Here is a 10,574-nt window from a genome sequence, read left to right on the forward strand (position 1 = left end):
TAATCAGAATCTTATTATTGAATCTGAAACGTCGAATAATTGAGAATATAAATTCCGTCCCTAATATGTAGTCCCTTCCAAACGGTGGATGAATTAGGTTAAGACTGAATAGATTTAATTTACTTTTTCTATCAATATCAAACTGGTTGAAGTTAATAAGAACTGCTGAATTTAGTATTTACAATTTAGTATTTACAATCGGTGTGGAGTTTAAATTTATATCAATGCAAAACCAGATTTGTAATAATGAGGACTAGAAAGACCATTGCCATTCTCGGAGCTGGCTTGATCCTGGCTTGCTGTGCGATGATCTATTTAATGATGGACCTAACTCTTCTTCCTCCTGGACAAGGTCCTAAACTTTCCATGAGCAATGTAAGTTATTGTTTAGTAATATATATTTTCAATATGATTAAGGAGAAGAATATAGAGTGAAATTATAGGGAACTTATTTTTCTTTTTACATTTCTTTTTTCTTATCTCGCTTGATTAGCAAATTCAAATAATCTTTTTTTAGATATTTCTTTTTTCTTGGCAGTATTTTTATTAATGTCTTTTTAAGTAATTTCTGGATTTAAATTAATGATTGTGAAAAGTCTGTTTTCTTTGTAATTTTGCTCAAGATTTTTTATAAAACTATAATTTTTTAAAAAAACGAACAAAATATAGTCTAATCATTTTTTTTTAATAAAAAAGTCATGAAATTCGATTTAGTATTTATTTTAAAAATTGACAAATTTTCAAGGAAATACTTCAAAGACTTTCAATGATTGACACTTTGTTTGTCTATTCCAAATCGAAGTTACAAGTAGAAAATTCTATATTACATAACAATCAAATAAAAATTAAAAACACATTTTTGTTCTTCATCTGTTTCTAACCATTTCAAGTGTTAGAAGATATTTATCTTTATATAATTCTATTTTTTCCAAGTTTTTAATACATTCACAGTCACTGATATAGATTGTATTGGAGGAGCATGCTATTAAGTCTATTCTATGATATGCTCTTTGTTTCCTAATTCTTGCTTTTTCCCCTTTGCGACCGTTTTAATAACAATTATATTTCTTGCTACTGTTTCTTCTGAAGTTTGTTAACTTTTATCTCGGGCGATAAAAAACAAAAAACTGGATAAGAAGCAAAAAGACATATTGTAGACTTCAAAGCTATTATGTCACTCTATTGTTCATTAGAAGGAGAGAGAGGGGGGAGAGAAGATATAAAACAAGGATAACATGACATTGCTAGCGCATGAACACAATCATAGTAAGAGTATCCACTAGCAACTAGCTGTAGTAAAACTGTAATACATAGTATGTAACATGTAATACATGTTTTACTACAGCTAGTTGCTAGTGGATACTCTTGAATAATACCTATACCTATACAGACTCCCTATAAAAGTCAAGAAACACTATACAGACTCCCTATAAAAGTCAAGAAACACATATCTCAAAAATCAGCTACAGCGAAAAAAAATGTAAGAAAGCAAAGTTACAAGGCTGTAAAAAATGTATCTAATGTTTGTTCTAATATTTGTATCTAATATTTGAGAGCAGGGTTGTCAGAAAAACTTAATTTACAAAACCCAAGTACAAATTACATTGTTTTTGTATAATATTAATATGCCTTCGTATTTTTAAATAAAAACTTAATAAAAGTAACATATTTATTACTTAATTACTAATTCATTAAACTTATAATAATATATATAGTGACTTGCATTAATATTCGGATATCATAATAATAGAGAAACTATTATTTTTGAAATATAGTTTTTGTAGGATTAAGAAATTTATGATATATTTTTTTTAATCATTGAAAATGCTCATTATAAATATAAAAAAACATTAATTTTGTTTATTTAATTAATGTAGTTTTCAATGTAAAAAAATATTAAATAAGTCAATCCTTAATTTTAGAATTACAAAAATTCGGACACTCAATATATTTTATATTTACTGATCCTCGGAAATCAAGTTAATTTATTCCTTACTTGTTTACCATGAAGTAAATCATACAAAATATATGGTGTTGAATTAAATTAACCTAGTTTCCCCAAGATCACACAGTTAACAGTGAAAATGAGACGTAAAGATAAAAATAATTCATTTGATGAACGCCAACTTGTTATTTTTTATTGCGAAAAAGACAAATCATATCGAGAAATCGGTAAATTAATAAATTTGAATAAGAGTACAGTAGCAGATATTGTAAAAAGATATGTTCGTGAAGATCGTATTGAATCAATATCTTAAAAGGATTTCAAAAACAAACGATTCTCTTTCGAATGCCATTGGTCCCATTTTGATATCTTTAAAAATGACCGACTTCCCCTCTTAGCGCATTTCCGAAATTTTGAAATAGCTGTACCTCCGAATCCTTTGAGGTACAAATGAAAGTAGGAGAGGTACAAGTACAAACGATTTTCTTTTGAATGCTGTTGGTCCCATTTCGATATCTTGAAAATTGTCTAATGTTCGCATATAGGGATCGCGCAAAAACTGAAACACACTGTATCTCCGAATCCTTTGAAGTACAAACGATTCTTTTTCGAATGGCATAAATGAAATTAAAAAATCTTAAAGTTGCGCGCTGGCCATTTTTTTATTTTTCACTTTTTGTTTAACTGTTTGAGATACAAACGAAATAATAATCAGTACAAACAAGCATAAACGAAGTACAAACAAAGTACAAACGGCCTACAGTAATAATTTTTATTTTTGATAAAGTTGAGCGCCAGGTTCACATCGGTGGTACATCCTAATACATTCGTCGAGCATTAAAAGAAAGTTACAAGGGTAGAGTTGCTTGTAAAAAGCCGTTCATAAATGAAGCGAATCGGAAGAAAAGATTAATTTTCGCCAAATTTATTTCTTCTTAAGAACAAATATGATGAAATGATATAATATTCGCTGAGAGCAAATTTAACATTTTTGGATCTGACGGACGAAAAATGGCGAAAAGCAAACGAAGAATTCAAACTGAAAAATTTGAAGTCAACTATGACACACGGTAGTAGAAGTTTAATGGTTTGGAGTTGTATTTCAAGTAAAGGAGTGGGTGAATTAGTTTTCATTGACGAAATTTTGGATAAAAATTTAAGTATTCTAAAAGACAATTTAATAAAAAGCTAATAATATGAATATACGAAGTAGTTTCGAATTTTATCAAGACAATGATCCAAAACATAAGTCGCAAATAATACAAGAATATTTATTATACAACTGTCCAAAAGTATCACATCCTCCACCACAGTCACCAGATTTAAATCCTATAAAAAATTTATGGAATTTATTAGACCGTAACATTCAGATTATGCCTACAAGATCAAAAGAAGAATTAAAATTACGATTAAAAGAGGAATGGACGCGCATTACACCAGATTATTTAACAAAAATTATTTCTAACATGCCTAAACATTTGCAGCTTGTTATTAAACAAAAAGTTCCAACAAAGGATTAAAATTATTATCATTTCTTTTTTAGTTTATAGATTTATGTTATTAAATCTTGTTAAGTCTGAATATTTTTGCGATACCAGAATTAAGCAAAATTCTGTCTATAGTTTAATATATTCGAAACTGTATCATATAAATAGTAATTATAGAAATAAAAGTAATTATAGAAATAAAATTTATATTTCTAATAATTATAATGAATTTTTCAATTTAAAACAAAAGCCGTAAATTTCTTACTCCAACAAAAATTATGTTTAGAAGGTAATAATTTCTAAAGTATCATGATGTCCGAATATTAATGCAAGTCACTGTATGTAAGTGATATAAGTAATATAATATTGCATGTATAACTGAATAATTATATCAGTCTATGAAAAAATATAGATGATATTATTTAATAATTGCAAGTACTGTAAGATAAACTACATATATCATCAGTTTGATTCAGAAACTAACATAAATGATATTAAGGATATTCTTCGACTGCAGTTGTGCTTAACATAATGAGCATATTTTTTAGTATTCACTATTAAAATTTTTTAAAATTTTATGAAAAAATTTATTTTATCACTTTTATATAGTAAGATATTATATAGTAAGATGTTCCAAGTATTAATGTTTTTATACAAGTTTTTTTATACAATATAAAATGCCTCCTGTCTTCGTTGGCCTGCCATCTGTCAAAAAAATAGCAACTTTGTTCAATGATTTCTTAAAAACGAATACCGGAAGCCATATTCAGACAAATTTCATATTATTTCTTGTGATAATTAAGTTTTATGTCTCATAAACAAGTAAGTTTATCTTTTTTTAAACTTTTTTTAAAGTTATTAAATGTCAATTTTTCATAGGAACACTTATTTTTATAAGTTTCGAAATTGTAAGATTTATGTCTCGAACTTAAGCATTTAAATTTAAAAAATTTGTTGGCATATATTTTTTTCTTAAAATATGAACTTTGAATTTTATTTTATTTTTTAATTATTAGATTTCATCGATTTGAACAAAAGATATAAATTTTTGAATGTATTAATACTATACTCATTTATGTTTACATATTTTCAAAAATAAAATATTTAAACAAATAGATTTGTTAATGAATGTATAAATTCTTCATTTAGAATAAAGTAAATAAGTTAAAAATAAATTAAAGAAGCTATATGAATTTTTAATGTGTTTTAAATCATTTAATCCATTTAAAAAAAATACATCGGACATGAATGATTCTCGTATACACTTAATGGATATTAAAAAAATCTATACACTATGAGGGTTAAGAACCCTGAAAATCACTACTTTTAAATCTGGAAAACCAGGAAAAAATCTTGAATTCAAATCTACTACTTTTACACTACTTTTAGATCTGGAAAAATGTTGAAATGTTGACCTGGTCCTAAATCCTGATAATATCGGTTGGACTTTTTGAAGTTATGTTTTTGTCGAACAGATACTATGTTTTTAAAACAATAGACGACTGTATTAGAATCCTAAAATAAAATCCCATAAACCACAAAAATCCCCAAAATGGTTTTTGTCAACCCTGTTTGGGAATTCACAAAGTCATATGAAGATCAAGTCGAATTTTTTTTAATGGAAGCCTCATGTTTTGCATATTTTTGTAGTTTATTCCTTTTTAAATTTCTTTTTTAAAACGCTATAATAAAGTATTGAGTATTGAGTAACATTTTATTGAGTAACATTTTCAGTTATGAGACTTGAAAGTTATTCGAATGTTTTTATATTAAAAAAATTAAATCGTTTTAAACAACATTTAGAAGGTTTTTGTTTAGATTTTGGATAATACTAATAAACACTGCGATATTATAACTGAGATATTATAACTAAGTTATAGAGTCTCATAACTCAAAAGTATTTAACGAAAAAATATTTTGTTGTATTTTGATAAACTTTTGAAATAAGCCTTTGAAATAAGTTACAATATGCAATAAAAAATGGAGGATTCCATTTTAAAAAACTGAACTTGACTTTTATATAATCAAAAGTATAACATGAGGCTCGAAAGAATTAATCAATGAATGATATCAATGATATCAATGATGAATGAATCATATATAAAAAAGCCATTCAGAACTAACACCAGCTATTCGGGTGCACAGAAATCTCTTTATTCTTGTGTGAATGTAACAATATCGAAATAAATAAACGTTTCAAACCTTCGTTTTGAGTCCTTTTCAATATAAAATAGAAATCTAAATTATATGAATAAATCTATCTAAAAATGTAACTACAGTCAGTACAATAAATCTTTCAGAGTGGTAAAACATGACAAATTCACTGTTTTTCTTTATTCAAATGTCAATTTACTATGTAATGAATAGCCAAGTGATTATCATAAATTGTACAATTATATTATAAAAACTTACATAAAATAAAAACGGTATACATTGCGTCAATAAGTAAAGCCATCTCGTTCATCAAATTGTCAGATTTCCTATGTAGTCATTCATAAGAAAAACGGAAAACGAAAAAATTGAGAATTGTTTAAATCATTTGTCTGAGTTTTAATTTTATTAGACTTACATGAAAATGTTTCTCACGATTTGACGTAAAGGTCTTGTGATGTCAACGATCAGAATTAAAATGAGAGTCAAAATAATAAAATCAAGTAATTATTGAAATAAAAATAAAATTAAGAACAGGAGAGAAAAAAACATGTCATGATTCCGCAAACAAATCTATATATAGTGGATCTAAAGAATAAGTATCGTTTTGTTTAACTCTAAATTTAAACTCTATAAAGATTATGCGTTTCGTGAGTTTCCTCCGTGTCCAGATCCATTCTTGGAATGCCACGTTTCGAGAACATTGCAGTCCATTTCAGGGCGAAGAACAGCCTGATACTGAGCTGTTTTTCCAGGGCTTACTTTTTATTTACGTTAATTGTTGGACTGGTGGGAGGAAAGAAGAGCATTGTAGATGTAGATGTATGGAGGGAGAAGTGGAGGAAATTCGTCAGTTTTCAATAATCAAGACAATAGTTTTCCATATTTTATTTATGTTGTAGCCATTATCTCTATTTAGATTGTTAGAGTGTTTTTGTGTCTCTATGGTTTCTCTATATTTTCTTGGAAAGTATGACGTAATGTTGGCAATTGTGGTCGTTTTGTACGACAATACTTGATGCCCTGAAATAGTATTTGATATCCTGTTTTGATGTTATGTTCTGATAATGCTGATTGCATGGCATGTTTTAACCATGATATCACGTTGGTTTTTTTATCCATAGGTTAATCATTCTCCCGGTTTCTCCAATATATATATTAATGTATATAATATATTTGTCCGCAGGAATAAGGTATTTTGTATAATCCTGCAAAGCTGAGTGGAGATCTTTGATTTTTAGGATTTCTTAAGATCTGGCCTTGGATGGTTTAAAGATAGTTCGGATGTGTTTATTTAATATCCTGCCGATCTGTTGTTCTTTTGACATATGGGAGAATGAATAGGATCCTTTCGTCTGGTTGTGTTGTTTGCATGTTTATTGATTGTTTTGATTATATCTTTTTTTGTTGTACTTGTTTTTCTGTAAGCCTAGTTTTAAGTATTGAATTCTGTCTGTAGCTGTTCTTTGTCAGAGATGGTGAAAGCTCTATATACAAGTGAGTTGATTGCAGATTATTTTTGTGCTAGATGATGGTGCGATTCGGCATGTAGGTATCTATCTGTGTGTGTTGGTTTTCTGTATATTTGATGATCTAAGATACCGTCAGCTTTCTTAGAGACAAAAACATCTAGAAAGAGGAGTTTTTCTCTATATCTATAATAAAATGGATATTTGGATGTTAATTGTTGAAGAAAATAAGGAATTTATGGCTCTGCCGTATCTCCATATTATGAATGTGTCGTCTATATAATGGAATCAAACTTCTGGTTTTTTTGGATGTTTTTCATTGATGAAATCAATGAAACTGCAAGATTTACGAAACGTTGGCATTCCAAAAATGGATCTGGACACGGAGGAAACCCGCGAAACGCATAATCTTTATATAGAAAGCACCCGTGGAAGCCTCACGAAATTTAAACTGTTTCTGCTTTATATGGATCATTTCCGAAATGAATCTTTTATTAAGTATCTTTTCTTCAAATATTTTGATATTTTCCCAATTCATGTTGATGTCTAATTCTGTGTTCAGTTATTACGAAATGTCGTATTTTTATGTGATTCCTATGATCATTTATGCGTTTCTTCAAACATCTACCTATTTGGCTCACATACGATGTTTCACAATCTCGGCAATCAATTTTATATATTATACAACTGTTCGAAATAGATTGGGACGAACGTTTTTTATGACTCCTGATGAACTTCTTAAGATTATTAATTTTCTTGTATGCCATGTGTATTACGGAGTTTTTAAAAAAATTTTTTTTTCTGATAAAAATAGGATAAAGGGTATTGTAAAAAATCTATGATTAATTTTCCCTTTGTTATTGTTTGTTGTCTTGTCTTTAGGTGTGTTTGATCATTTGTTCAAATTTTTTTGACTTTTTTTTATTTCAGTGAATATGAATTTCAATGGATATTCATTGTTTATAAGAATTTTAATTATTAACTCGAAGTTCTCCTGATGGAAATAAAAGTGGGGCAAAGAAAAAACTCTATCTAATCCAACGGTTGTTCCCACTTTTTGGCATGGAGGATGTCTAAAAAAATAATTTATGTAACGACCAGAAAATGTGAGTTTGTGATACCAATTATGAATGAGAGAATTTTCTTTTCTAATTAAACTAACATCAAGAAAGAAAATTTTAACTTATTCTCGCTCATTTCAATTGTAAATTTTAATTTGGGGAAATATAAATTAAAAATGTTCATCAGTGTATCAGTGTCTGACGTATCACATATTAATGCAATGTCATCAACACATCTCACATAAAAGGCTAGTGAAATTAATAATGAAATAATGAAAGATCCTTTCAATTTCAATGCTTTCGTTTCTAAGTCTTGCATAATTATATCCGATACAACGGGTGATAATGATGAACCCGGTACACCAAAAGTTTGTAAAATTTGTTATTGAAGCTAAAATATTGAATTGAGAACTAATTCTAAAGCTTTAAAAAATTTCCTTTTGCTCGGGTTTCTTTCAATGAGATGATCTCCTCTCCTCTCTTGTCTATAATCAATAGGTACGTTTGTGAATAATGAAACCACATCAAGGGATAAAAGAACTTTGCTATCAAAGATTGTCAAGTTAGAAATATGTTTAATCAAGTGAAAACTGTTTTTGATAAAACTGTTAGCTATTTTCATAAATTATGTCATGTAAAAAGGAGACTAAATCATAGAGAGGACTCTCTATTGAAGAAACTATAATACAAAGTGGATATTCTATTTTGTGTATTTTAGGAAGACCACTTGCAAGAAGCGAAACAGGGTTAGAAGAATTCAATTTATTATAAACAGAATTTATTACGAAACCGCGTTGTTTCCATCCTTTCAATAAAGTCTTAAGTTGTGTTATCATTTTATTAACTGGATTGTGTGTCAATATCTTATAAGTCTCGATGTCACACAATAATGGTTCCATTTTTTGAACATATTCCGTCTTGTCAAGTGCCATCACTACATTATCCTTATTCACTCTTATAAAAAGAATTTGTGGATTGTTTTTAACAAATAATTTTGTAATTATGATCAAAGAAAAAATTCGCTTCTCTATCAGTCAATTTTTCTAAAACTTGTTTTATCCCCTTGATCAAAGAAAAAAATTCTATTCTTAGTTTCTCTAATGTTGGATACTTTTAATCTGACAAAATTATGTTCGATGTGTTTAACAAATTCAATCACAGTATTTCTTATGTTGAACATTGGCAAGCAGAAATTTTCACTTAATTGCAATAACTTTATATAACCATTACAGTACATTTCTTAGCTCTATAATTTTGTTTCTTGCATTATTTTTTGCTATAATTAACCGTTTTCAAGATACTTTAACGTTTTTGGACTTTCCGAGCAAAGTTGACAAAAATCCAATTTTTTCAGAAAAATTTTGGGGTTTGTGTAGTTTGTGAATTTTTGTTCTAGAACTCTAGTACAGCTATCTATTGTTTTAAAAACGTAATATCTGTTCGACAAAAACATAATCTCAAAAAGTTATCCAACGGATACTACCAAGATTTAGAACAAGAACTTTATTAATATAATTTATGTTCGTTTTTAAATCAGGCTGATAGTCTATCTTATAGTACTATTGCAATTATTAAGTGTAATATTATCTATATTTTTTCGTAGACTGATATAATTATTCAGTTATATTACGCCATGCGACAACATTTTTCACACATGAAAAACTCAAATTTTCTGTGAAAGTAGAGATGAGATCTAGTATCGGCGTTTAATTTAACGATATCAAATCGTTTGCGGTGTTTATGCAAGTTTAGAGGAGAAGTTTCACTTCGTCTGCAGCGCAAGATGATATTTTACGATTGTCTGAACAATATGTACATATTTCCATAAAATTGATCGCTGAATGAGAAAACAATCAAATTAAAGCGATTGAAATAGAGCAAAATGAAAAAATATATTTTTAGTCGAAAATTTAGGCCGTGATCTGAAAATGCTCATAACTCATAACACTTGTTTAAACATTTGTTTAACATTTGATAAACAAGAATGATTCGTAAATGTTGTAAGTCTGAATCAAATCGCGGCGTTATACGTAGCTAACTTCAAGAAAAATGCGTTATAATCATTTTTATAGAAAGGTCGAAAATTTTTTTTAATTAAAAATACATATTTTCAACATCTTCCTTTATTTATGCTTTAATTTTATCATTTAACGACTAATTTTGTATTAAGTGTACAACTTTGCTTCCGCCGTTTTTTTCCGAAATTCGAGGCTTTATTGTAAAAAACTGGTTATACATTTATGATTCAAAGTATTGTCCATCGCTGGCCACTACTTTCTCCCATCTTTCGGGTAACGTACGAATCCCGTGTCGAAAAAACTGGTCATCTTTTCAGACTATCCACGAATCGATTCAATTTTTTACTTCTTCATAAGACCGGAAGTGCTGGTCAGCCAGGCCGTGTGTCATTGATCGAAACAAGTGATAGTCAGAGGGAGCAATGTCTGGAGAATATGGCGGG

General features: G+C 28.4%; 1 protein-coding gene across 1 annotated transcript in view; it reads left to right on the top strand.

The window, feature by feature from the left end:
• The first annotated feature begins 246 nt into the window (after positions 1-246).
• LOC105623777 (alpha-mannosidase 2) overlaps positions 247-10,574 on the top strand; it is a 33,729-nt gene continuing 23,401 nt past the window's right edge. Inside the window, exon 1 of the mRNA XM_012205154.1 lies at positions 247-375. Within this exon, the coding sequence (XP_012060544.1) occupies positions 247-375 (129 nt within the window). The remainder of the gene's footprint in view (positions 376-10,574) is intronic.

The sequence above is a fragment of the Atta cephalotes genome (genome assembly GCF_000143395.1).
Source record: "Atta cephalotes unplaced genomic scaffold scaffold00064, whole genome shotgun sequence".
NCBI classification, from domain to species: domain Eukaryota; kingdom Metazoa; phylum Arthropoda; class Insecta; order Hymenoptera; family Formicidae; genus Atta; species Atta cephalotes.